The sequence below is a fragment of the Gopherus flavomarginatus genome, chromosome 1 (genome assembly GCF_025201925.1).
Source record: "Gopherus flavomarginatus isolate rGopFla2 chromosome 1, rGopFla2.mat.asm, whole genome shotgun sequence".
NCBI lineage: Eukaryota > Metazoa > Chordata > Testudines > Testudinidae > Gopherus > Gopherus flavomarginatus.
This window is the reverse complement of record NC_066617.1, coordinates 318,254,687-318,282,379: the sequence shown is the minus strand read 5'-3', so window position 1 is coordinate 318,282,379 and position 27,693 is coordinate 318,254,687. Positions and strand designations below refer to the sequence as shown.

The following is a 27,693-nucleotide window of genomic DNA, read 5'->3' as shown; positions in this document are numbered from 1 at the left end:
AGACCATAACCTGGTCTCCTACCTTGAAGGACCGATCTCTGGCATGTCTGTCATACCAGGCCTTTTGCTCTTCTTGAGCATCCTTTAGGTTCTCTCTAGCAAGGGCTAAAGAGTGTCGGAGGGTGCTTTGTAGGTTGCTTACAAAGTCCAGAATGTTAGTTCCTGGAGAAGGCGTAAACCCCTCCCATTGCTGCTTCACCAACTGTAATGGCCCCTTAACCTCGTGACCATACACAAGTTCAAATGGTGAAAACCCTAAACTGGGATGTGGTACAGCCCTGTAGGCAAACAGCAACTGCTGCAACACTAGGTCCCAATTATTGGAGAATTCGTTGATGAATTTTCGTATCATGGCCCCCAAAGTTCCATTGAACCTTTCCACCAGGCCATTGGTTTGATGGTGGTACGGGGTGGCAACCAAGTGATTCACCCCATGAGTTTCCCACAGTTTTTCCATGGTCCCTGCCAGGAAATTAGACCCTGAATCTGTAAGGATGTCAGAGGGCCAACCTACCCTGGCAAAGATGTCTGTTAGGGCCAGGCACACAGTGTTAGCCCTGGTGTTGCCTAGAGCGACTGCTTCTGGCCATCGGGTAGCAAAGTCCACTAAAGTCAGTACGTACTGCTTTCCTCTGGGCGTCTTTTTTGGGAAAGGGCCCAGAATATCCACAGCTACTCGCTGAAATGGGACCTCAATTATGGGGAGTGGCTGGAGAGGGGCCTTGACCTGGTCTTGAGGCTTACCCACTCTTTGGCATACCTCACAAGACCGGACATACTTGGCAACGTCCTTGCCCATCCCCTCCCAGTGGAAGGACTTCCCCAACCGGTCCTTGGTTCTGTTCACCCCAGCATGGCCACTGGGATGATCATGGGCTAAGCTTAAGAGCTTCCCCCGGTACTTAGTTGGAACCACCAACTGTTTTTGCGGCTGCCATTCTTCCCGGTGTCCACCAGAAAGAATTTCCTTGTACAAAAGTCCTTGGTCTATAACAAACCGGGATCGATTAGAAGAGCTGAGAGGCGGTGGGGTGCTCCGTGCCGCCGCCCAAGCTTTCTGAAGGCTGTCATCCGCTTCCTGCTCAGCCTGGAACTGTTCCCTTGAGGCTGGGGTCACCAGTTCTTCCTCAGACTGTGGACTTGGGCTTGGTCCCTCTGGAAGCGATGTAGGTGATGGGGTTGTTTCCGTTGCTGGTGAACCGCTCTCCGCTGGTGCACCTGAGGGTATTTCAGGCTCTGGCTGAGCCTTTTGGGTATGGCTGTCTGTTGCTTCTGCCAGTTTTGGCTCGCTGGCACCCTCTGGCGTTGAGTTTGAAGATGTAGTTGCACTTGCTGGTGCTGGTTGCTGTTCCAGTTCCGGGCCTGGGACTGGAGATGCTGTGGCTGTTTCAGTGGTAGGCCTGGAATCCGGGTCCTCTACCTCTGTCTGGGTCTCTGGTAACACAGACGGGGCCTCTGTGGACGGTTCAGGAACAGGAATGGGTCTGGAAGCTTGCCTGGTTTGGCTACGTGTAACCATTCCCACTCTCTTGGCCCGCCTCACCTGGTTGGCCAAGTCTTCCCCCAGTAGCATGGGGATAGGATAATTGTCATAGACTGCAAAAGTCCACATTCCTGACCAGCCTTTGTACTGGACAGGCAGTTGAGCTGTAGGCAAGTCTACAGCTTGTGACATGAAGGGGTAAATTGTAACTTTGGCCTTTGGGTTGATGAATTTGGGGTCAACGAAGGATTGGTGGATAGCTGACACTTGTGCCCCCGTGTCTCTCCACGCAGTAACCTTCTTTCCGCCCACTCTCAAATTTTCCCTTCGCTCCAAGGGTATTTGAGAGGCATCCGGGCCTGGGGATCTTTGGTGTGATGGTGGTGTAATGAATTGCACTCGCATGGTGTTCTTGGGACACTTGGCCTTGATATGTCCCAGTTCATTACACTTAAAGCATCTTCCATCTGATGGGTCACTGGGCCGAGGTGAGTTACTGGAGACTGGTGAGGTTGAAGGGTAGGGTATCTGTGGCTTTACTTGGGTGGTATGTGGGGTCTTTGGCTGTCCTCGGTTGTAGGGTTTATGGTCTGTGTGCCCCCTGGGGTAATCGTTCCCCTTGACAGTAGCTTTCTTGCTTTCTGCCAGTTCCATCCATTTGGCTCCAATCTCCCCCGCCTCAGCGATATTCTTGGGGTTTCCATCTTGTATATACCGCGTGATGTCTTCAGGAACACCATCCAAGAACTGCTCCATTTGTATGAGGAGGTTCAGTTCTTCCAAGGTTTGAATGTTGTTTCCTGTTAGCCAGGCCTCATAGTTTTTTGCAATGTAGTAGGCGTGTTTGGGAAATGACACCTCTGGTTTCCACTTTTGGGTTCTGAAGCGCCGACGGGCATGATCTGGGGTTATCCCCATCCTGTATCTGGCCTTGGTTAGAAAAAGTTTATAGTCATTCATTTGGTGCTTAGGCATTTCAGCTGCCACCTCTGCTAAAGGTCCACTGAGCTGTGACCTCAATTCTACCATGTACTGGTCTTCGGGAATGCTGTACCCAAGACAGGCTCTTTCAAAATTTTCCAAGAAGGCCTCGGTGTCATCACCTGCCTTGTAGGTGGGAAATTTCCTGTGCTGTGGAGCAATAATTGGCGCCGGGTTGTTAGGGTTGGCTGGCACATGCAGCCCAGCTTTTGCCAAGTCCAGTTCATGTTTTCTCTGTTTTTCCTTCTCTTCATTCTCTTTTTGTTGTTTTTCCATTTCTTTTTGGTGCTTTTCCATTTCTCGGCGGTGGGCCAACTCTTCTTCTTCTTGTTTCCTTCGGTAGGCCACCTCTTCTTCTTCTAGTTTTCTTTTGTGTGCTGCCTCCTTGGCTGCCTGTTCTCTTTGGTAGGCTGCCTGTTCTCTTTGGTAGGCTGCCTCTTTGATCTGTTCTTCTCTTTCTTTCATCTCCATCTCTTTTTGTTTTATTTCCAGTTGTCGCCTGTGTTCAGCTTCTTTGATGTGTTCTTCGGCCTCAATTTTTGCCTTAGAAGTCATGGTTCCTGTTTTCTTGTGTTGGGGTGCCCTCCGGTGTTTATCTTCTGAACTGCAGGTTCTCTGTTGCCTCCTGAAGTCTGCCTAGCAACAGTGCCTTTAGCTAATTTTCCTTTTCTCTCTCTAGCTAATGTTCAATGAAGGGAAACCAGAAAAACCACTTTATTTGCATGCCTATAAGTGCTGGTACTTGCCTCCTAATGGGAGGGCTATTGCATGACAAAAGACCCTTAACATGCAAGCCACAAACTGCGAGAGAGAGCAGAAAAAAAAATTCTCTCTGGTTCCCTTTTAAAACCAACTGCTTCTCTCTGCTAAAAAGCCCTTAGCAGAGAAAAGAAAAATATAATATTTCTACTGGCTTCTGGATTCTGTCTATCTCCCACCAGCTGCCACTCATGTAATAACCTTAGTCCCAGATTTGGACCTTAGCGTCCAAGATATGGGGGTTAGCATGAAAACCTCCAAGCTTAGTTACCAGCTTGGACCTGGTACTTGCTGCCACCACCCAAAAAATTAGAGTGTTTTGGGGCACTCTGGTCCCCCTGAAAAACCTTCCCTGGGGACCCCAAGACCCAAATCCCTTGAGTCTCACAACAAAGGGAAATAATCCTTTTTCCCTTCCCCCCTCCAGGTGCTTCTGGAGAGATACACAGACACAAGCTCTGTGAACCCAAACAGAGTGAATCTCCCTCTCTGTTCCCAATCCTGGAAACAAAAAGTACTTTCCTATTCCCCCAGAGGGAATGCAAAAATCAGGCTAGCAATCCAACACACAGATCTCCCCGATTCCTTCCTCCCACCAATTCCCTGGTGAGTACAGACTCAATTTCCCTGAAGTAAAGAAAAACTCCCACAGGTCTTAAAAGAAAGCTTTATATAAAAAGAAGGAAAAATAAGTACAAATGTTCTCTCTGTATTAAGATGATACAACACAGGGTCAATTGCTTAAAAGAATATTGAATAAACAGCCTTATTCCAAAAGAATACAAATCAAAGCACTCCAGCACTTATATTCATGCAAATACCAAAGAAAAGAAACCATATAACTTACTATCTGATCTCTTTGTCCTTACACTTAGAAACAGAAGACTAGAAAGTAGAACTACTTCTCCAAAGCTCAGAGAAAGCAGGCAGCCAGAAAACAAAGACTCAGAGACTAAATTCCCTCCACCCAAAGTTGAAAAAATCCGGTTTCCTGATTGGTCCTCTGGTCAGGTGCTTCAGGTGAAAGAGACATTAACCCTTAGCTATCTGTTTATGACACTGTCACAGGTTGCATATGTTGCATCTGTTATATCTGAAATAGTTTGTAGGCCATCCCACATAGAGGTAGCTGTGCAATGCTTTCTGTGTTAGTGAAACTTCTCCCAGAAGAAATTCCAGTGTTTTGAAAAAGCTGCTAACTATTTATTTAGCATGTCACATTTCTGTGTAGAGTTTGAAAAAGTCTGAATGCACTTAAAGAAGCATACTATTCAGAAATATAATGCTTTTTGGTTTTGTCTGACTTGATAGTGTCCTGTATTGAATATTTTGTAGGTCACCTGAGAAGTCAATATTTTGGAAAGTAGGATAAAATGAACAATAGAATTTAAGAAGCATTTGTTATTTATTATTATGTGTGCTGCACAAAATTCCTGGTAATTGTGTTCAGTCTTTTGATTCATTAAAAATATGCCACATGAAAGAAATAGCATTTTCATTGACTGTGTAATATTATAAATGTACCTGTATCTAAAATGTCTCTCCAATGAAAATGCAGGTAAGATTGTGACGCATTTATAGTAACCTATCAAGTGCCGAAACATTATCATACTAAATCCTGTAGTCAGCCTGAGTCCCATTACTGCACATCTGCAGGGGATCTTGAGCTATATTATCCTTATTGTTTGTTTGTTAATGGGATTTACATTTAGATAACAAAGTTTCTTTAGCCAAATGTAACAGCCAGTCATTTTATGCTGATTTCCCCAAACACTGTGCCTGGATTAACGTCATACATCAGTGTCTGGAGGTCATAAACCACAAATAGAAAAGGTCAACGTTTAATAATTCTACATCAGGCCTTTCATGAGGAAGTCAAGTCAGCACTAGAAACTTTTTGCCTATATCCACTGGCATTCAGTGCAAGTTAATTAGGAAACATTCATCTTCAAAACCTTTAATCAATTTCTGTTCTTTCTGACATAAACCCATGGGATTTAAACTAAAATATTTGAGATTGAATATAATAATGACAATTGATAAACCAAGAATAAGTGAAAGGACACACATCAAGCGTTATGGTGAACCCAAGAAAGACTAAGTGAAATAAAAACCACAGAGAATAGACTGTTTTAATGTGACTTACGTGCAGTTAAACTGTGTGGTCTGAACAAACATTTGTAAAGAAGTAATTCTAAATGAGACAAGTACTGGTGTATTACAGGCTGAGGAAGCACGGTTTTAAAATCTATAGTGCTGTGGGGATATTTTTCTTTGAAATTGAGTTTTCCTAATTCAGCACAAACTTGAGGATTGAAAGTGGGCAAAAAAATTAACCAAAGGAACACCAGACCAGGTCCTCATCTGATGTAAATAGCATTTTGAATTGGTTGTTTCAATGTTATGTATGCTGCCACAATTGAAAGGTTAAATAATAACATGGATTTGTTTGAGTCAGAGATTAAGGTTACAAACCGTAACATGCAGAAGGAAGTACAGTAGGTGAAGAAACCTACAGAAAGAGCATTTGCATATGGTCATTTCAACTTGCAATTCCAAAGGCATAAACACTTGACTGTGTGAAACTCTTAGAGTAAAGGGAACCAAGTCTTTCTGCCTTTAGCAGAACCCCCTCTCCTCCTCCCTATCACTATAAACAACAGAATAATTTTCAGTGCAATTATATAGATATACAAACACATTCCATGATCATAGTTCTGAAATTTTAAACATTGAACTAAAAATCCGAAAGACGTTTCTTTAATACAGAAGTAGATAGCTGGTGATCAACTGCAGAAAGAAAACATTTTATTATTTATGACCCTGTAGAGGACTTAGCACAAGGCTTAAGGTATTTAAAGTCTGAAAGAATCAAAAGTGCTGTCTAAAATTTCAGGATATTCAGACATCTGAATGGAAAAATCATGTCCTTGGGCTGCATTTATGCAGTTGCAGCGCTTTTAATAGTCTGTTTAAAGGGTACTAAGATCTAACTCTGAATGCAACTTTTAAGTAAAAAAAGGTGGCAATGATATGAAAATAGTAAATTCAGGTTTTACAGTGTCTGAAAGGTGTACAGTAAGATAGAATTTAGGAGCATTTTAAACATTGTCTGGTTAGTTCTTGTAACGGGGGAGCACTAATTCCATGAATATAGGCAGCTCTCTGGGGTGACTTTTGATAGTACTGTGGTTGGTACTGAGAATAATCTTGTCAGCCTCTGGTGCGGAATAGGGGATCTTCCCATTGAGTTCTGTACTTAAATTCTCTTGTTTCTGATAGGGATTGATTGCGCAGGGGAAGGGGGTATGTTGAAGAAGGCACAGTACCCACTCTGCTGTCCACTGATCCTGGTCCTCTTGTGAGAAGAGTGGAGTTGGTATTATAAAGACAGACAACAAAGCAGTTAAAATTGATGGAAACCAGCCTGGAACCAGAATGTTGAGCCAGATCCAAAGCCAATAAAATCAGTGGAATTCTTTGGGCTTTGGATCAAGCCTCAGATTGGCAGTTGCAACCATCTGGAAATATATCGTCCCCTCAGAATACTACTGTGAAGTCTTTCATCTCTGTAGGATAGTTGGAATTTTAAGAAACAATATCACTTGGAAATGAGAGGCAGGAAACAACCAGTGATGGACACACAGGTCAACAGGCTGTATCCAGTAAATTAAAGAAAACTGAATCTGTGCCATCACTTTAAAATTACTGGATATTTTAGAGTTGTGTAAACCTTAGCCAAGGTAAGGAGGAATATTTAATGGATAACTAATTATTTAGGAATAATATAAACTGAATGTAGAAAATTGTTGCAGAAAATGGGATACTTGCTTTCAGAAAGGGAGATCCCAGAAACAGCAACAGTGTTCTGTGCAGTGATTACTTTACCAGACACGCCAAACCCGTGAAAAAAATTGGGCTTGTTTTTGGCTTAATTGGCTTGTGAGTTGCTTGTTGGCCAGTTCTTGGCTTGTTGCTTGTTGTAGCTTTTTGCTTCTTTTTTTTTTTAATCGGCTCCCAGCAAGCAGGAGTAACCAGGGGGAGAGGGTCAGGGGTGCACAGCGGGCCCACACAGTCCCAGACTGCACGCCATGGAGATCTAGTCACATAGAGTGTTGGGGTTCTTAGGAATTGGCTTGTTTTGGCCTTGTTTTGAAATGAGATTAGCTTGATTTTTGGCTTATTGTGAAAGTCAGGGTGCTTATTTACCGCGTGAAAGTTGGCAACTGTGTATGTTACAAAGTAGCCTAAAATTGACTACTTCTAAAAGAAGCTAGAACTAGCTTCTGCTGGTAAGAGAGACAAGCTTTTGCTCTGCTTTGGGTCTGAAAAGGTACTCTGTGTGTCACAACTAAATACAAAATGGAACAGATTGTTTAGCCTAAGTATTTAACATACATTTTAAAAGATTATTCAAGGTAAAGTGGCCTGTTAACACCTCTCCAGTCATAAGACAAAAAGGGCAGCTTAGTGGGTCACAGAAGATTGTAATAAACCCAGAGGTGGATTAAGGTTCCCTGGGGCCCTGGGCCAGAGCAAGTGGGGGTTGCCCTCCCCATGCCTTCCATCTGTGGCTCCGCCCATGCCCCCAAACCATTCTGCCCCTTCCCCTTGCAGTCCCACCCCTGTTCCACCCCCTGTCCCACCCCATTCTGTCTCCCCACAGCAACCCCAAGACCAGAGAAGCTCTGTAACCCCCTCCCCTCAGGACCATAGCAGAGAGTGAGAGCTCCCCCATCCCTGAGGCTGTGGCAGGGAGCCAGACATGGGTGGCAGGTATAATATGCCTGGGGAGGCTCAGCCTCCCCTGGTGCTTCCGTGGCCACCAGAACCCCAGTTGCTGGGTTGGCAGGGAAAGTTTTTGCTTTATTATGCCCCATGCCGGTTCCGGGGCAGCTGACAAGGCAGTATTTGCTACTTAGTTTCTCAGGTTCATCCGTAATCTCCCTGGATTCCTAAGAGATTACTGATGAACTCAGGAAGCTGAGTGGCAAATACCGCCTATTCGCCACATGGGAACCTGCATGGGGCATATCAAAAGGTTCTTCGGGATGAAAGTGAGACACTTTTCCCTGGGGTGGCACGGGGTCTAGGGAGGGGAGGTGTGGTTGTGGGTGACCCAGGGTTCTGTGGGCCACAGGGTGGAGGAGGCTCGGGGCACCTCCAGGAAGGTAGCGGGGGGGGGGGGGCAGGGCTTGGGACTTCAGCTGGCCTGGGGTTCCTCCAGGCAAGGGAGGAGCTCGTGGCTCTGGCTGCAGGGGAGGAAGGGGGTCTCAGGGCTTCGGCTGTGGGGTCACCGCAGGCGAAAGGAGTGGAGCCAGGGCCTAGCCTCCCTGAAGGTGGGCTCCACCTGCCACCCATGGAACCAGAGCTCCTCCAGTCCCGGGGCCACAGCAGGGGTCCTGGCACTGGGGTTTCCCCCGCCACCCTGTGCTTTGGTGGGGGACAGGGCACTGGGGCTTCTCACACCTTGTTTGCCCAGTCTTCACCATACTGGGAGGACACCAACAAAAGGGGACAACACATGACTTCCCCATGTGGCCCCACCCCACTCCCACTCAAAGGCCCATGCTCTCCCCACCCCACGTTACCTCTGGGGGGAAGAGCTCTGTCCTCCTGTTGTTTCCTCCCACTCCCAGCACGTTTGACTGCTCCCCGCCCTCCTGGCAGCTCAGCCAGGTGAGGAGCAGGACACTGCTCGGTGCAGCATAGCCAGCTGATGGGGAGAGAGCCTGGCTGGGGAGGGGCAGCAGCCTGCTCCCTGCCCAGGCTCAGCTTCTGGGGACAGGGGCCAAATGTTCCGGGAAGGGGGGTGAGGGGAACTATGGCTTGCTCAGCCACTGTCCCCAGAGGCCATGCTCAGCCACTGTCCCCATGGGCTGCTGCCCATCCCCCAGCCAGGCTCTCTCCCAGGAAGCTGCTGCGGGCAGCCTCCCAGTGCAGCTGGAGAAGGCTCTGGCTCCTACCCCTTCCTCTCTGACTCCGAGTCTGACTCTGCCCCTGCTTCTCCCTGCCCAGTGCTGCTGCCAGGGAGCAGAGTCAGGTGTGGGAGGGAGAGAAGGGAGCATGGAAACATCCCCTGCCCCAGCGCTTGCCTCCTGTGGGTGGGGTCCCCAATTTGCACTGGCATGGGTCCCGTGGACCCAGTGGATAATCTGCCACTAAATAAGCCATAAATCTAGTGCCATTATTAAGACTATTATTTTGAATGTGTAGCAAAGTTATGAATTTAAGCTCCTAGGCTCATGTTTTAAAGGTGTTGTGGAGGTTTCTTTTGAGGATGAGGACTGAGGGGTCAGATACGGAGTGATCATTCTGTGAGAAGTGTTCACCCACAGGTGATAGTGTCCTACACATGTCACAGCTTCTAATGTACCTCATCCAGCACACTACATGCTCCCATAGCAGTTATGTGGGTGAAACCAGACAACCACTATGCTCTCAAATGAACTCAGATAGAAAAATGATAATGGACAAAAGCACCATATCAGTGTCAACTGGATACCATATTCTTCACTTTTTTGTACAGCGTTTCTGTTTGCTGTTAAACTGGTCCACTTTCCCATCCAGACATTGCTACATTTCAGTGCCAGGCAAAATGATTCCTGTATTTCTATAATTTATCAGTGTGTTAGGATCCATTGGTACCTTAAAAATATAAGAGATTATGAATTAATAAACAGACCCCAAAATAAACAAAAAATGAAAAATTGTATTCACTATTGCTAACAATAAATATTTTGTTCAACTTGAGCTTGCATTTAATACATTCATTTTCACTAGTGAAATATTTTGTTAACTAAAAGCTCATTTCACCATCTTCACTTAATCAACTGAATAATCAGGCTTAGCAATATTCTTTAGACACAGAAATTGTACTTGTATGAAATGTTTAGTAATCTAATAAACAAACTGATCCAACATTTCTCTGAATAAAAAAGTAACCCTGACATTCTGTGGCTCTGTGACTCTAAGTGGCCATTAAAAAGCCCAAACAAACAGATTCTGCATAAAATACAGCAGATGTTAAATCTTCCCCATAAAATAATCAGACTGGAACAATTTGCATTGAATAGTCACTAACAGAGGCCAGACATAAAGACTGGGTTCAGAGGTGCACTAATGATCACTTAATGCAATGATCTAATTTTACTATATTTCTATCTGGATGCCAATCCACTCAGTTTAAAACGAACAGTTGCAGCACCTAGGAATTGAACTAAATAGTGTTGTTATGCTGTTGTAAAAATGGATTTTTTTGCCAATATCAAACTCTTGGGTCATCATCATGTTTAGCATCTGAAAGTGAACAGCATTGATGAATAAAATGGTAGAGCACACAAAAAGGAGAACATTTGTGAGAGGCTTTCTTTGGTTTAAGTTGTCAGGGAGGTTATCTCCCCAAGTGTTCTTTTCTCCTTCTCGAATACTTAGTACTGCCAAGAGAGCACACTGCCACTCTGCAGGACATATGAACTCTCTTCTTGCCTTATTGGAATTGCTGAAAAACCATACTGTTCACAGCAGGAAGGGCATTCAACAGATTTGTTCCACTTCACTCACATAAGGCTGGCAAGCAGCCAGTCTGAAGACTCCTCCTGCTGAACCTCTGTTAAACATTTCAGCACCATTACTGGGGAGGCGAAGGCCACAGGTTTATATCACAGCATGGCTTACAGTTTATTTAACTTGTCAGATAAAATGTCCACATTAACCCTCACACCATCCCCTGTAGGGGAGAACAGTTCTGCCCCATTTTACAGATGGGTAAACTGAGCGATGGAGTGATTTATTGAGTTGGTCGTAGTCACACAGTAAACCAGTGGCAGAGTTAGGAACAGAACCCAACTTTCCTGGGTCTTCTAGTATTCTACCTGAACCAATAGCTGGCACTCACGCTGAAACCAGTTAAACTGTAAATATCCCTAGAGGAAGCATGCAGTATTCATGAGCCACCAACTCTCTATTTGTCCAATTTTTTCTGAGTATTAAAATAGTCAAAGGAATTCTTTAGCTGGCCAGAGGTCTCTTTACTAACATCTTCCATTAGTAACCTGAAATGGGGCAGAAAATCAACAATGCAATATCTGACCTGGAGTACAGACTTTGCATTAAGTATCATGATAGGCATGAAAAACTCTAATATCAAAGAATCATAGAAATGTGGGTTTAGAAAGGTCTCTGAGAGATCATCTAGCCCCCCAGGTTGAGGCAGGACCAAGTAAACGTAGACCATCCCTGACAGGTGATTATCTAACTTGTCCTTAAAAACCTCCAATGATGGGGAGTCCACAGCCTCCCTTCGTAATCTAATCCAGTAGTTAACTATCCTTAGTTGGGAATTTTTTCCTAATCTCCAACCTAAACTTCCCTTGCTGCAGATTAAGCCCATAACTCTTTGTCCTACCTTGAGTGGACATAAAGAACAATTGATCCCGTCCTCTTTGTAACAGCCCTAAATATAGTTGAAGACTGTTATTAGATCTCCCCTCAGTTTTATTTTCTCAGACTGAACATGCTGTTTTTGTTTTTTTACCTTTTCTCATAGGTCAAGTTTTCTAAACTGATCATTTTTATTACTTTTCCCTGGATTCTTTCCAATTTGTCAGCATCTTTCTTAAAGTGTGGTGCCCAAAACTGGACACAGTATTCTCAAATATAACACACCTATTAATACTCTCCAGAATGCTATTAGCGCTTTTTTTTTGTTTGTTTTGTTTTGGTTTTGGTTTTTTGCAAAATAACGTGAACACTCTTCACAGTGAGGAAAAACTTGACTCAGTAACTGAGTGGAGGCAGCTGGGATTCATTAAGCTGTCAGCTACTCAGAATGGTGTGACTGTATGAGCCTTTGCAGATGCTGTAATGAAGATGAAACTTTTCTTTGCCATCTGCAAAGTAATTTGTAAACCATGGTGTGACCTTTGAGGATAAAGCCAGAGATGTCATTGATGAGGTGCCTTGGATCAATAGTGAAGGACAAAAGATTATTATAATATCCTATCAAACTATCACTAAAGTGATGTGTCAGAAAAACAATCTTATCCCACAAGCCTACGTGGAATCCTATTAGTTCCATCAGCCTTCAGGGGCCGTCCATCAAAACAAGTCCTTCACCTCATCATCAGGTTGTGTGCCACAATCTCAAATCGAATGCAACAGTGGTAAAGACATGAGGGATGAGTAATATCCATCCATCCAACCTCAAATGCCAGCTCAAACACCGGGTGCAGCATGCCAAACATTATAATGATGCCTACAACCACCTTGGGATAGCCCAAGAGTAGTACCATCTGTCTGGATGGAACTAAAGGAAGAGACAGATATGACTTCTTTCCTCCGATACAGCCACAGTATTTTAGATCTCTGTCATTTTTAATTTTCTACTGGGTCTGCCATGCCAAAGCATTGATTTTATGCTCTTTTCCAGCAGTTAATCTCTTTTAACAAAAATTATTAGGGGGTATGGAATGGCTTCAATATGAGGAGAGATTAATAAGACTGGGAAAAGAGACAACTAAGGGGGGATATGATAGTGGTCTATAAAATCATGACTGATGTGGAGAAAGTAGATAAGGAAGTGTTATTTACTCCTTCTCATAACACAAGAACTAGGAGCCACCAAATAAAACAAATAGGCAGCACATTTAAAACAAACAAAAGGAAGTATTTTTTCACACACTGCACAGTCAACCTGTGGAACTCCTTGCCAGAGGATGTTGTGAAGGCCAAGAGCATACCAGGGTTCAAAAAAGAACTAGATAAATTCATGGAGGATAGGTCCATCAATGGCTATTAGCCAGGATGGGCAGGGATGGTATCCTTACCCTCTGTTTGCCAGAAGCTGGGAATGGGTGACAGGGTATGGATCACTTGATGATTACCTGTTCTGTTCATTCCCTCTGGGACACCTGGCATTGGCCACTGTCGGTAGACAGGATACTGGGCTACATGGACCTTTCATCTGACCCAATATAGCCATTCTTATGTTCTTATATTTTGGACAAACACTGTCCTACACATTTATTGTGTCCCTTTTGTATGCAAAATATCTACATAGCCCGCTACTCTTTCTCCAGTCTTTGGCAGATGGCCAAACTAACTGATCAGGGCAAAAAATGGAAGGTTGCCAATTTATCATACATGCCCTACCCCGGGTTCTTCACTAATATTTTATTATTAGAAGCATTAGCCGTCTTCACCATGAGTAAAACAGAATGCTCTGTTTATAATAGAAGAGTTGATAAATTAGGAAGTCACTGTTGCCTGTCTATCACAGCAATAAATTAACATTATATCTCACACTGGGAGGTATCATAGAGACAACCGGGCCTAGCTGGAATTTGCCTTTCTTACAGCACCTGTTGCTGTCAATGGTTTTATGCGTAGATAGATTTTATTTTGTCTTGTCAATGCTTTTATATATAGCAATAACTTTTAAAAATTGGTCCCTTCAAGAGAGAGATTTTGAATAGATGCTTCTGGGTACTCCACATTACTTCTGTTACCCTAACAGCAAATACAGAAATACTCAACAACAGGCATATCACAGGAGATGGCGCTGACCTATACAGAATCGGTGCCTCTAACTAAATTAGGCAGAGTTAAAACTGAATGGTATTTGTGCTATGTGATGTTATTTGAGGACCAATGGATCACTGTGATATCAGAGAGCTCACTGACGTGCACGCCATGCTGAGAATTCTCTGTCTTTAGATGCAATCCTAAATATACAGTTGGCCCTATTGATATTTCAGCTTGTTCCTTTTCAAGGGCATCTTCAAAATCTCTGGGGTCCAGTTAATAAATAGTTCTGCAGGGCATCTGGAGGCCTGCAATTTTCTCTATAATTCTCTAAATCATGCGGTGTGTCTTGCAACTACTTATGTTGATACTCTGCCATTTTATTGATCGTTGGCATCTGAAACGTGGGCTTCAGCTGGTTGAATGCTATTAATATTGCTCTGGACATTTTCTGGTTGTTGCTTGCCACGCTTTATTATTTTGCTCAACTTATCCAAAGAATCAGCAAGTTTTTTTTCTGTGATTTTGTCCATGGTGAGTTTTAAATATTAATAACAGGGCCTCCAGTGCAGAAAATGTGACGCTCCCTATTTTATCACCAGAGAGCATGTCACCATATCATGTCTTGCTTTTTCACATATTTTGGTACTTTTCCTACTGCTCTTGAGGTTAATCCTTCCAAAAGTTTGTAGGGATATTGTGCAAAACAGCATGTGTCTTTTAAAACAAACCTGTGTGTTTTGCTTAATTGGAGCTCTAATAAGACCTAGCCTCTTGGACTATGCATAGTTCCTCTAAAGATGTAATTACCATCTCATTATGCTCATTAGGGTAACTGTTAAGCCACAGTCCATGATGCCACAATGCTTGGGGGGAGCAGATGCAAGAGTGTGTAAAGTGGTACTAAATGTGTCCCCATCATGCCAGCTCAGCTCCACTGCACAGTATGGAAAGGGCGGGGAGAAGGTGAGGCCACTGTTCTGCCCTCTCCCTGATTCCTTGCCAGGTCAAGTGCTAGCAGCAAGTACTGGAATGGTTGACTGGCTCCTATGAGGAGGTGCAGGAAAACAGAAGGTTTCTTGAATTCCATTCTTCCCGCCTTTCCTCCCACACAGAACACACACACTTGGGGTGGGCCAACCACAATCTGATCCTGTCTCAGGGAATCTCTAAAACAGTGTGTTGTGCCAGTTAAACAAGCATAGTATGCTATGATAGCACTATGCACAATAGCGAGCACTGTTAGCTGAATACTAAACAGGCAGAAATTGGGAGAGAAGTGTGACAACATGTTTGTTGGGCTCCATTACAGTTTGATGAAGATGTCTTCAGTCTAGAAAAGCGCTTGTCTCCATAGAGGGAAAAAGAACAGACTTAACTATTTTTTAACAAAATATTGAACAAAATCATGAGTTGGTTAAAGATATACAATAAATGCTGTGGTGGGGCGATGCATCTTACTCAGCTAGTGTCAGTAGCAAAAATCACATGGAAGACATGATGTTTATATTACTCCATCATTATTCACTGTCAACTTCCTGTTCTCTAAGCCATTCTTCGCCCCCCCTCAAAAAAAATGTTTTCCTGCCTTATAAATGGTTCTTCAAAGAAACTAAGCAGATTCTACTATGTTTAAGAGAGAATTATATTTTTAGAAATTAAATGTGAAATAAATAAGGTGACTATGATAAAATTCTACTGATTGGTCCAAGCTAATATTATTCATATAGAGTATAGGCTCAGAAAATGAATAATCCCGTTTTAGGTTTTATAGCAGCAAATGCTCAATTTTGCTCTAGTTACAGTTGAAATCAAATGGCTTTTATTACAAAAAGACTTCTCACATTTTCTGCAGGTATTTGCTTTTATACAAAGTCAGTCAAAATTCACTCTGAGAAATCAGTCTGAGCCATCAATGCTCTAGGAAGTCCTCTCTACCCTGCTCTCACTTTACATATTCCAAAGAACAACAAACACAGGCAGGTGCATTTACTTAGAAGCCTTTATACAATCACTTGTTTATAAGTAATGGTGTGTCAGTGAAAATGTGTTTGTTTCCCTTGTTTTCTTTCTGAGGTGTACCCATAAAGAAGTTTGAAAAGGTAAGGGGAAAGAAATGCTTTCCCATTTCAGAGAAAAAGGTCCCTGGTAGTACCATATCCCCAGATGAGGAAAACCTTGTTCACCAGGGTGAATTTAATAGTGAAATCCTGGAGATCACCATAGTGAATCAGGTGGATGTTACAAGATATAGATCACAAAACAGAAGCATTCAGAATACATAGTCCTGATTTGTTTTGTTTCTTGCTTTGTTTTTGCTTTTGTTCATTGTTGTTACTAACTCCACTTAGGAAGAACATTCAAATCTCCCAGGCCATTTTCACCGAACCTCTTTGCCTTTGCAAATACACTTGCCTCCTTGAAATCCCTGCTAACGGCTAACCTCTGCTGCAAATCACACAAAAATTGAACTAATTACTATATGAAACTAAAACTAACCTAAAAAAAGAAAAGCTTTTTAAAATGTACACCTACTGAGTCTCTGCTTGGTCTTATTTATAAAACCCTGTCCAAATCTACCCTGCCCACTCTTGTTTGTACGCAATCTCACTTGTTATTTCTTGTCTAAATCTTAGTTTGTGAGCTACTTGAGGTAGGGGCCTGCCTGGCTATGTGTTCTGTGAGGCTCCTAGTATGCCTTTGAGTGTGGTACAAAATACTTACTACTAATAAATCTGTCCCATGTATTTGTCTCTCTCTGTTTCAGCAGCTTCTTGAGGATTTTGCTGTAGTTGCTCATTTCTGTGTTGTTTCTGTTAAAGCCATCAGTTTTTGCTTCCTGTTCATTCTTTTAAAAATGATAAAAAGATTCTGAACTCATTTAATATACTTTAGGAAGTGTAGCCCGAAGGAAAGTAATGCACAGTATCAGATGGTGGCTAGGGGCAATCCCCTCCTGTGCAAGTGTGCCTCCAAATCCCAAGCATCTGTTTATTCCTGGAGTGCTGCCTAATATTTTTTATTTAAATTTTAAATGAAATAACTCTCCAGATAAGTGAATGATTTGGGCGGATGGCCAGTGGAGTAATGATGATATAAATGAGACAGTCCTACAATCCTTTACTCAAACCTTAGTCAAGCAAGTGATATGTTCTAGGAATTATTTGGGGGAAGATTTAGGGCCTGCGTTATACAGGAGGTCAGACATTAGATGATCACAATCGTTCCTTCTGGCTTTGGAATCTCTGAAAACCCTCACTGATTTCAAGGACTGCAGGATTTGTCACAAGGATGACTATTACTACTACTACAAAACGTCTGTTAGTCTATAAGGTCCCACAGGATTCTTTGCTGCTTTTACAGATCCAGACTAACACGGCTACCCCTCTGATACTATTACTACTACTGCTTCTTCCCCTTACGCCAGCATCTGGGGTCAGGGCATCATATGGTCTGAGATGGCACTAAGGTCCACCTGCTTACCAAATTTATCTCAAGGACATTTGCAATAATAATAATTACACCTGTAAGTGGGATAATCTGGGATTCGTAAAAAGTTAACTGTGTTTTGGAACAGAACAATAAATGTGAATCCACTTATAAACAGAAAGAAGCCTCTAAAATCCATATAAAACTATGAACAATTGTCTTGGGCAAAATGAACTTCAGCAGTCAAAACTAATGGTGTCACTGCCTTTGTGAACTACTGTGGGGTAAGTTCTATTCTGAAGATGGGTAGGACTGGTGCAGAGCACCCTTTTGCAGGATTAAGGAAACTCTATTGCCATCAGGGCAATAAAACAAAGCATACTGTCTGATCTTGCAGCACCTCTGCACCAACCTCAGCACTCTAATTTCCCAGCTATGCAAAAACTGGACGCATGTCATATGTGACACAAATGTTAGAACACTCCAAATTGACATGTTGCCTGTGCAGCTTTCTTTATTGTTGATAAATTGGGTGCAAATAATTTGTGTAGCACTCAGAATGTTTGCTTTGCTTTTATTGGGTTCAGAGTGGCACGAGCAATTAGGAATACCAAGAATGCGTACACTTTAATGTAAAGGATAAGGTGGTAAAACAAAGATCTTCATTTATGTAGTACTATACATTGTAAATCACTTAAAACTAGATTTTATATGATATGTTTATTTATAGCGTTCTTTGGGTCCTATTCCTGGTGTTGTTGAAATCATTTGAGTTACATTCTCATAAAACTATAGGAGCAAATCAGCCCAATTAATGTATGCAGCTACTTTTGTAGTTCACAAAATTCTATGTATGTTTCTTAAAAGATGGAATTGAAATCTATAAATTAATGCAACTTTTAAGATTAAGTTTGCACTTTTAAGTACTATACTGAATAAACTTGATTAAAAAAAAAAGAAAATTTGAGGTACAGGAGAGATGTGAGCTATGGGAGACAAATGTAAATGCTGAAATTATTTGCTTGAGATACTATATGTGGAATTTTAACTACAGCTAGTAATTTTGATTGCATGATTAATTTATTTTTTGATTGTGAAAGTTATGATAACAATGCTGAGATGACTGAGCTGTTAAAATTGCAGCATATACATTTGGAAAGTAATCAGTTTTGACCACATCAAATGAAAAACCACTGGCATTTTTGCAAGGGGTATTCAGTCCAGAATTGTGCTTTGCATATAATCTTGACCCCTGCTTCTATACCACTCAGTAACAAAAAAATGACTTGGCAAATTAAATTCAGTGTACTAACTTCAAGCTCATTCACTTGTGTAATTTCAAGTAAGCACAAATAGCTATATAATGGTGCTACCTACTTTCAAATGTAAAGGTCCTTCTTGCTAATGTAAACTTTCTTAAGTGAACATAGACTTCTTTTTAAACTTTTTACTTTTTGTCCTTATTAACATATATGAACTGAGAAACTATAATTATTTAAATTATGTAGACATTTATCCTTATTAACATTAGCCTAATAAATTCACATTTCCACACAAGTATCATAAAATCTTAGTAAACAATTTCCACCTGCTAATTCCACCCCGTTCAGACTGCAAAGAAACAAGAGGGCCTCAAGCCTGTAGACAGGAACAACATGAATACCAATATAAAAGATCTAGTCCACAGCACACATTGTCCAGATGTAAATAGTTACTCCATCTACTGCTTATGCAGCTACCTCATGTTTATACTCGCATATTAGAGCTACCAGAAAAATTTCCCCTTTATTATTCTTCCCTTCTATAGATCATGTAGATCAGTGAAAATAGATATTTTACAAAACACACCAGAACAATGTATTCTCAGAAAGTGGGTGGGCAAACTTCACATCCCCACCTCAGTGACCTTGAGGGAAAGTTTACTCAGAAAGTAGGCACCATTTAAAGGGGAAGGGAGAGTCAATGTAGTTCTTTTTACTAATATTTGAAATCTCCAGAGCATATTCTGTAAGTGTATATGGGATCTGGCATGCAGGCTACCCTGACATCAAAACATTTGATTTAAATAGTAAGCTCTTTGAGGCAGGGGCCATCTTTTTGTCCTGTGTTTGTACAGGTCCTGGCACCGTCCTGGTCCATCACCCTGCATTGCAAGGTGATACCCCAATACAAATTAATAATAATAAAACTAACCCCTTCTTCATTTCAGTGGAGTTGGACTGAGAAGTTACTGTAAAAAAAACCCTAATGGAATTCCACGTTTGTGTCTCAGTTATTTATATAACAAGTCTGCTCAGTTTATTGCTGGCTGTGCAATCTTGCCCTGGGATCCAAGAGTAAAGCTGTCTTCTTTCTGGCTTGTGCATCATGATGCATTGCAAGCCAAGAATCAGGCAAAGCACTGCACACATGTTGCAAAAGTAGCATGTTTCTTTTCATTGCCCGCTGTGGTTGGTCATACTTCGTCTCTCTATGGTAGCTGATAATGTTGTTTTAGAAGCTGAAAGATCCATTAAAATTGATATTTGCATTGCGTTCTTTTTATACTTGTTGCCATTATGAGATATGATCAAGTGTGGATGTGCTTTTGACAGCTTCAAAAGTTTGTCTAATTTTCCTGCTTGACTGCTGGTTAATGTTCTAATTAATATATACCCGCTACTTTCCATTCTGCTGGATGTAAGGACAAAACATAGATTTAATTTCTTTATCAGAGGCCATTGGGAATTAAGTTCCCATCCTCTGTCCTCTAATTACTCTAACTGTATGCCAGTGAAATCTGCAATCTTCAATTTGTGTTTGCTACATGAAAGGCTTTCTCTTATTTCTGAAAGAGAAGTCATTACATTTGTAATGCTCTCTATTCAGACCGATTACTAGATTAAAGATCTGCTATAAGGGAGCCCCCAATCATGGGGCAGCATGTTTTCCAACCATGATGTGTGAAACACAATGCCTCCCTGTTTGTACCTTGGCTTTGCTGCTTCCCCTGGGGAGCTCCTAAAAGGACTTACAGGAAATTAACTACAAAACCCTAGTAAGGATTTGGTTCCTAGGATGAATAACCATGAAGAATGTGTCTGCTATTACAGATATGTGTCTCAAAATGTGTGAAAATCATTCCCGAATATGAGGCTAGCTAACTTACCGCAGTAATGTGGTTCCCTGTGGGCCTGTGGCGGCAGTAGCAAATTTGGTGCCTGTTTTTCAGCAGTGCTGTAGCTGTAACGAGGCAGGCACCCAGGCTGACAAAGCTAGTGTTTCCAGTATCTTCTCCGGAAACGCTCCTCTAATCAGATCTTGAGGATGTGTTGCTAGAAATGCCTAAGTTCTGACTCTACTAACTAGAGCTGGGCAAATAACTGATTTTTTGTTTCGCTGGCAGTTCTGAAAAATCAGTGGGGGATGGTTTAACCTGAACTGAATCTGAAAATGAGGGACGAAGCTCTCAGTTGATTAGAAAATTGTGGTTTATCCTAGGTGTGTCTCCTTGTTAGGAAGTGGAGTCACACCACAGATGAAAGTGGATCTCTGTGTTTACTGTGGTTTTGTATAGTTCCTAATGATGATTTCCTTATTGTTAGTGGCATAGTGTCCTCAGCTGTTGTGAAAAACACTAAGGGCTAGAGCAGGGGTCAGCAACCTCTGGCATGCAGCTCACCAGGGTAAGCACCCTGGTGGGCCAGACCAGTTTGTTTACCTGCCGCCTCCACAGGTTCGGATGATTGCGGCTCCCACTGGCCGCAGTTCACTGCTCCAGGTCAATGGCAGGAAGTGGCTCAGGCCAAGGGATGTGCTGACCACTGCTTCCTACCACCCCCATTGGCCTGGAGTGGGGAACCGCAGCCAGTGGGAGCCACGATCAGACAAACCTGCAGAGGCAGCAGGTAAACAAACTGGTCCGGCCCGCCACGCTGCTTACCCTGGCAAGCTGCTTGCCAGAGTTTGCCGACCCCTGAGCTAGATTCACAAAAGGTGCCTAAATTCCAGAATCAGGCCCCTGCTCAGCAGCCATGGCACCCGGTGGGCACCTGAACAGGCTCAGCTCCTATATTTTTGCAGTAGAAGTTCCCTCAGCATCTGTGTTTCTAAACATGTGCAGTGCAGCCCCAGACCAGGCAGTGGAGCCTAAGCCCAAGGTGATTCGCTAACCTAACTCGCCTGCAGGGCCCAATCTGGTAAGCATACTGGATCAGGCCCCTGCAGGCGAACTTATTCTACTTATAGCCCAGGGATTAGGATACTCACCTGGGATGTGGGCGACCTCTGCTTCAAGTCCCCCCTTCCTCCTAAGGGGAAGAAGGGATTTGAACAGGGAACGACACCTCTCAGGTTAACTCCTTAGTCACTGGGCTGTGGGATATTATGATGTGGGGCTCCCTCAGTCTCTCCTGATGAAGCTGTTCCATTATGCATAGATCATTTAAAAAAATCATTGGAGCAGGTGAACTGAGTCCTGTGTCTCACACATCCCTACCACTGCTGTAGCTCTAAACCCCAGGCAACAGAGTCATTTTCATGCTTGTTTGCCTGCTCGCTCTCTGTCTCTCGCCCAATGATTCTTTCATGTTGACGGTCACTGGCAGTGCTGACTCTGGACACCAGATTCTCTCCATAGAGATAGCTGTAGGGCTCCCAGCCTGTAGCAGTGCAGTGTATTTAGGTACAAAGCATTTGTTTGTTAATTTGCTCTCTGAAAAAAGGAAAAATGCAGATAAACATATTGCTATTAAATGGGATAACATGCCCCCTGCTCCATTTTTTGCTGTTCTTTCTTGTAATCTGAGGGGTTTAAAATGCTAAGATAAGGACAATACTCACGTAGTTTGGAATAGGAAATAAGCTTGATTTCAGTCTAAATGTTAATTGTGGGGAATCAGATTGAGGGTTTTGTCCCCATACTTTGTGGGACAACCTTTCACAGAACAGTTCACAAAGCTGCATCATGTTCCGATCTGGTCTGGATAACAGAATTCAGCACTGAAACCCTGTTTAAGGTCTCAGTATCTATCTTCACCTTTGTCTGTTTGCACTGAAGTGAGAAATGCAAGGAATGTATTGGCTAGTGCACAAGGACCAGCTAGGAATAAGGTTAATAAGATAACATGTTAATCTGTACACGCACACACTCATACACACTGGTACTTAGAGTTGAAAGTGCAGGAAGGGAGTGAGATGTGATGTGCAGATTTCTCGCCTGTTGGCCCAAAGTATGTAAACAAATACACACATTGTAATTTTTCATTAATGTAAACTATACCAGGAACCCCTCATATAGGTTTTAAAAAATACTTTATTATGCTTCCTGGAAGAAGAGAGCTGGTCTTCTACTGATGGTTCAGTGAGGTTTTGTTCTTTTGTTGCTTGTTACCCTCAGGGTAGGGAATTGTATGCAGGATAGTAAGATGTAGGTTTCAATAATTTCTAATCATATGTATGTAGTTTCCGTGTCCCTTGTGCTCCTTCCTGCTCTTTTTTATGCACAATACTGCATCTGGTTTTAGAGTAGATTCTAAACTTTTCAAGGCAGGTACTGTCCTCCTACAGTGGGTTTGGACAGACCCAAATCAAGAAAGTATGTAGGGAGTTTACTCCTGAGGGAATTCTGCACCAAAAAAGAAAAAGAAAATTCTTTGCACAATATTTTAAAATTATGCAAATTTTATTTGTCAATAAATACATGTGGAGGATGCAGCATGGCAGTGGGGAGCACAGGGAAATCATCCTGCAGCCCCTTCTACCCTGGGACAGGGACATGGCATTGAGGCTGCACCCGATTCTGACACAGCACAAGGGCCAGGCCTGCTGCGGAAACGCACTAGGTCCCTGGCCCTCTGTGCTAGATAAACCAGGTATGAGCAGGCAGGCTCAGCCCAGCAGGATGCAAGAATAGAGGGGCTCAGTGTAGGGGGACCCAGGTGTGGGGTAAGAGAGTTCGGTGTGGGGCAGTCTGAGTGCGGGCAGCTAAGTGAGAGATCTTGATATACAGGGGATCATTGGGGAGTTCTGGGTGCAGGAGCAGTGGGACTCTGCAGAGGGGTCCAGGTGAAGGTGGTTGGGGCTCAGCCGGAGTGTCCAGGTGCTGGGGGAGTGGGGCGTGGCTGGGTGAGGGTCTGGTGCAGCTGGTTGGGGCTTACTGGGGTGGGAGGCTGTGTGCGGGCAGGCCCATCAGGGTGGTCCAGGTGCAAGGGGATGGTGCTCATTGGTGTGAGGATTTGATGGGCCTACTTAACGGGGGAGCCCCAGCTACTGCTGCTGTCAAGGGGATGCTGCATGCGGGGCTCCCACTTCTCTGCCCTATTCCCCTAGCCTCTTCTCGTCCCCATCCCATCTCTCTACCCCACTGTCCCCTGTCCTCTCCACTGTCCCCTATCTCATTCCTTTCCCCTTCCTCTCCCTGCTGTCACCTGCCCCATCCCCCTCCCTTCACTCCCACATCCCCCTTCCCCTGGCCTATCCCACCCTCTTCGTTCCCCACTGTCTCTTCTCTCCACCCCACCCTGCCCCTTTGCCCTGCCTCAACACAAGCACTCACTGTTGTGCAGAAAACAGGATGGCTCCCGGCACACAAAAGGGGAGCACAGCCAGCACTAGGACCTAGGAGGCGGTGTCTGATTGGCACCCTCCTTCAGCCAGGCAACTCTGAGTTTGCAGAAATGGAGGGGGGCAGTGGCACATGACACGGCATGTCACTCATGCCTCACCTCTGTTTCAGGGGGCAATGTCCGTGAGCTTTCCCGGACCCTCCACCTCCAGGGCGGCTTCCCTTTGCTTCCCCATCATTTTCCGTAGGGAAGGAAAGAAATCTGCAGGTGGATATGAATTCTGCGTGCTCAGTGGTGCAGAATTCACCCAGGAGTAGGAGTTACTGTAAAAATAAATAAAATTTGTATGTACTCTTTGTAATTTGGGTGGGCTGAAACAATATTGCATTTTTAAATGGATACTCACTTTTGCCTGGAGGATCAGGTAACTGTTTCCTAAGGCCCAATTCAGCAAAACACTTAAGCCGGTGCTTAATTTTAATCCTGAGAATAACCCTATCCCAATTCAGCAAAACACACGTTTAAGTCTCATTTGACTTCAGTTGGACTTTGTCACATGTTGAGCATGGGGTTAAGGGCACTGCTAAATAGAGATTGAATTACTCATGAGAATGTAAAAATGGCCATACTGGATCAGAACAGAGGTCCATCTAACCTAGTATCCTGTCTTCTAACAGTGGCCAATGCCAGATGCTTCAGAGGGAATAAGCAGAACAGGGCAATTATCTGGTGATTGATCCCCTGTTGCTTATTCCCAGCATCTGTCAATTAGAAGCTTAGGGAGCATGGGGTTGCATCCCTGACCATCTTTTCTAATAGCCGTTGCTCTACCTATCCTCAATGACCTTAATAAATCTTCTTTGAATCCAGTTATACTTTCGGTTTTCACAAATCCCCTGGCAATGAATTCCATAGATTGACTCGACACTGTGAAGAAGAATTACTCTCTTTTGTTTGTTTTAAACCTGCTGCCTATTAATTTCATCGGGTAACTCTTGGCTCTTGTGTTATTTAAAAGAGTAAATATTACTTCCTTATTCACTTTCTCCACACCATTCATGATTTTATAGACTTCTATCATATCCCCTCTTAGTCGTCTCTTCTCCAAGATGAACAGTCTCAGTTTTTCTAATCTCTCCTGATATGCAAGCTGTTCCATACCCCTGATCATTTTTGCTGCCCTTCTCCATACCTTTTCCTATTCTAATACATCTTTTTGAGATGGGGAGACCAAAACTGCATGCAGTATTCCAGATATGGATGTATTGTGGATTTATATAGTGGCATTATGATATTTAGTAGGGGGCAGGGATAGCTCAGTGGTTTGAGCATTGGCCTGTTAAACACAAGGAGTTGTTAGTTCAATCCTTGAGGGGGCCACTTAGGGAACTGGGTAAAAATCTGTCTGGGGATTGGTCCTGCTTTGAGCAAGGCATTGGACTAGATGACCTTCTGAGGTCCCTTCCAACCCTATGATTCTATTATTTATCCCTTTTCTAATAGTTCCTATAATTTTTATTAGCTTTTTTTGACTGCCACTGCACATTGAGTGGATGTTTTCAGGAACTACCCACAGTGATTCCAAGATCTTTTTCTTGAGTGGTAACAGCTAACTTAGACCCCATTTTTTTATATTGATAGTTGGAATTATGTTTTCCAATGTGCATTACTTTGCACTTATCAATATTGAATTTTATCTGCCATTTTGTTGCCCAATCACCCAGTTTTATAAGATTCCCTTGGTAACTCTTAGCAGTCTGCTTTGGACTTAACTATGTTGAATAATTTAGTATCATCTGCAAACTTGGCCACTTCACTGATCACCACTTTTTCAAGATCATTTATGAGTATGTTGAAGATCACTGGTCCCAGTACAGATTCTTGGGTACCCCACTACTTACACCTCTCCGTTCTGAAAACTGACCATTTATTCCTACCCTTTGTTTCCTGTCTTTTAACCAGTTACTGATCCATGACAGGACCTTGCCTCTTACCCCATGACAGCTTGTTTTGCTTAAGAGCCATTGATTAGGGACCTTGTGAAAGGCTTTCTGAAAGTCCAAGTAAACTGTGTTCACTGGATCAGTCTTATCCACATGTTTGTTGAACCCCTCAAAGAATTCTGATTAATGAGGCATGATTTCTCTTTAAAAAGCCATGTTAACTCTATCCCAACAAATCATGTTCATCTGTGTCTGATAATTCTGTTCTTTACTATAGTTTCAACCAGTTTGCCTGGTTTTAAGTTAGGTTTACCTGTCTATAATTGTCCGGATTGCCTCTGGAGACTTTTTTTTTTTAAATTGGCTATTGTCCAGTCATCTGATAAAGAGGCTGATTTAAGTGATAGATTACATACCACAGTTGTTAGTTGTGCAGCTTCATATCTGAGTTCCTTCAGAACTCTTGGGTGAATACCATCTGGTCCTGGTGACTTATTACTGTTTAATTTTTTTGATTTGTTCCAAACCACCTTTACTGACACCTCAGTCTGAGACAGTCTCTCAGATTTGTCACCTAAAAAGAATGGCTTAGGTGTGGAAATCTCATTCACGTCCTCTGCAGTGAAGACTGATGCAAAGAATTCATTTAGCTTCTCTGCAATGGCTTTGTCTTCCTTCAGTGCTCCTTTAGCACCTTGATTGTCCAGTGGTCACACTGATTGTTTGACAGCCTTCCTGCTTCTGATGTACTTAAAAAAATATTTTGATGTTAGTTTGTGTCTTTTGTTACTTGTTCTTTAATTTCTTATTTGGCCTGCCTGATTATACTTTTACACTTGACTTGCCAAAATTTATGCGCTCTTCTATTTTCCTCTTCAGGATTTGACTTCTTTTGTTTCTGTCTGCCATACTTACATTAACATTTGTCTGAGCACCTTATAATCATTAAGAACATAACGACCATACCGGGTCAGACCAAAGGTCCATCTAGCCCAGTATCTGTCTACAGACAGTGGCCAATGCCAGGTGCCCCAGAGGGAGTGAACCTAACAAGCAATGATCAAGTGATCTCTCTCCTGCCATCCATCTCCATCCCCTGACAAACAGAGTCTAGGGACACCATTCCTTACCCAGCTGGTTTGAGCATTGGCCTGCTAAACCCTGAGTTGTGAGTTCAATCCTTGAGGGGGCCACTTAAGGATCAGGGCAAAAAAATTGATCCTGCTAGTGGAGGCAGGGGGCTGGACTCAATGCCCTTTCAAGGTCCCTTCCAGTTCTAGGAGATTGATATATCTCCAGTTGTTGTTGTTGTTATTATTATTACCCATCCTGGCTAATAGCCATTAATGGACTTAACCACTATGAATTTATCCAGTTCTCTTTTAAACGCTGTTATAGTCCTAGACTTCACAACCTCTCAGGTAAGGAGTTCCACAAGTTGACTGTGCACTGCGTGAAGAACAACTTCCTTAAACTTGCTGCCTATTAATTTCATTTGGTGACCCCTAGTTCTTGTATTAAAGTATTCATCCTCACAACCGCCCTTTGAAGTAGAGAAAAGTTGTCACCCCCATTTTACAGAGAACTGAGGAACAGAGACTTCTCAACATCACAGAAGTGGAACAGGAATTGAACCCTAGACTGCCAAGTCCCTGCCCTTAACTACTGGACCATCCTTCCTCTTGTATATATTTGTAATTTGTTTATATATGTTTAAAAGTAGGTTCTCCAGTAAGGAGCAAACTTTAATGACTTTAACCTTTTTACCAGAACCAGCCTTCTACTTTGGAGATGTCAAATACTATGTTGATGAGAGTGCTGGCTTTGTTGAGGTGCATGTCTGGAGAACTGGAACTGATTTGTCCAGAGCTGCCACTGTTACAGTCAGGTCTCGCAAAACTGAGCCAATAACTGCAGAGGGTGAGTGATCATTTTGCTCTAGTGTCATTTTTCCTTAATATGTCTTAACATGGAGCACTGGTACATCCAGTGTGGATTCAGTCCTGAATGCTTCTGGTTTAGCCCCAGA

The 27,693-nt window shown here is 43.0% G+C and overlaps 1 protein-coding gene across 1 annotated transcript in view; it reads left to right on the top strand.

Moving 5' to 3' along the window:
• FREM2 (FRAS1 related extracellular matrix 2) overlaps positions 1 to 27,693 on the top strand; it is a 221,779-nt gene that overhangs the window by 132,791 nt on the left and 61,295 nt on the right. Inside the window, exon 7 of the mRNA XM_050937089.1 lies at positions 27,435 to 27,584. Within this exon, the coding sequence (XP_050793046.1) occupies positions 27,435 to 27,584 (150 nt within the window). The remainder of the gene's footprint in view (positions 1 to 27,434; positions 27,585 to 27,693) is intronic.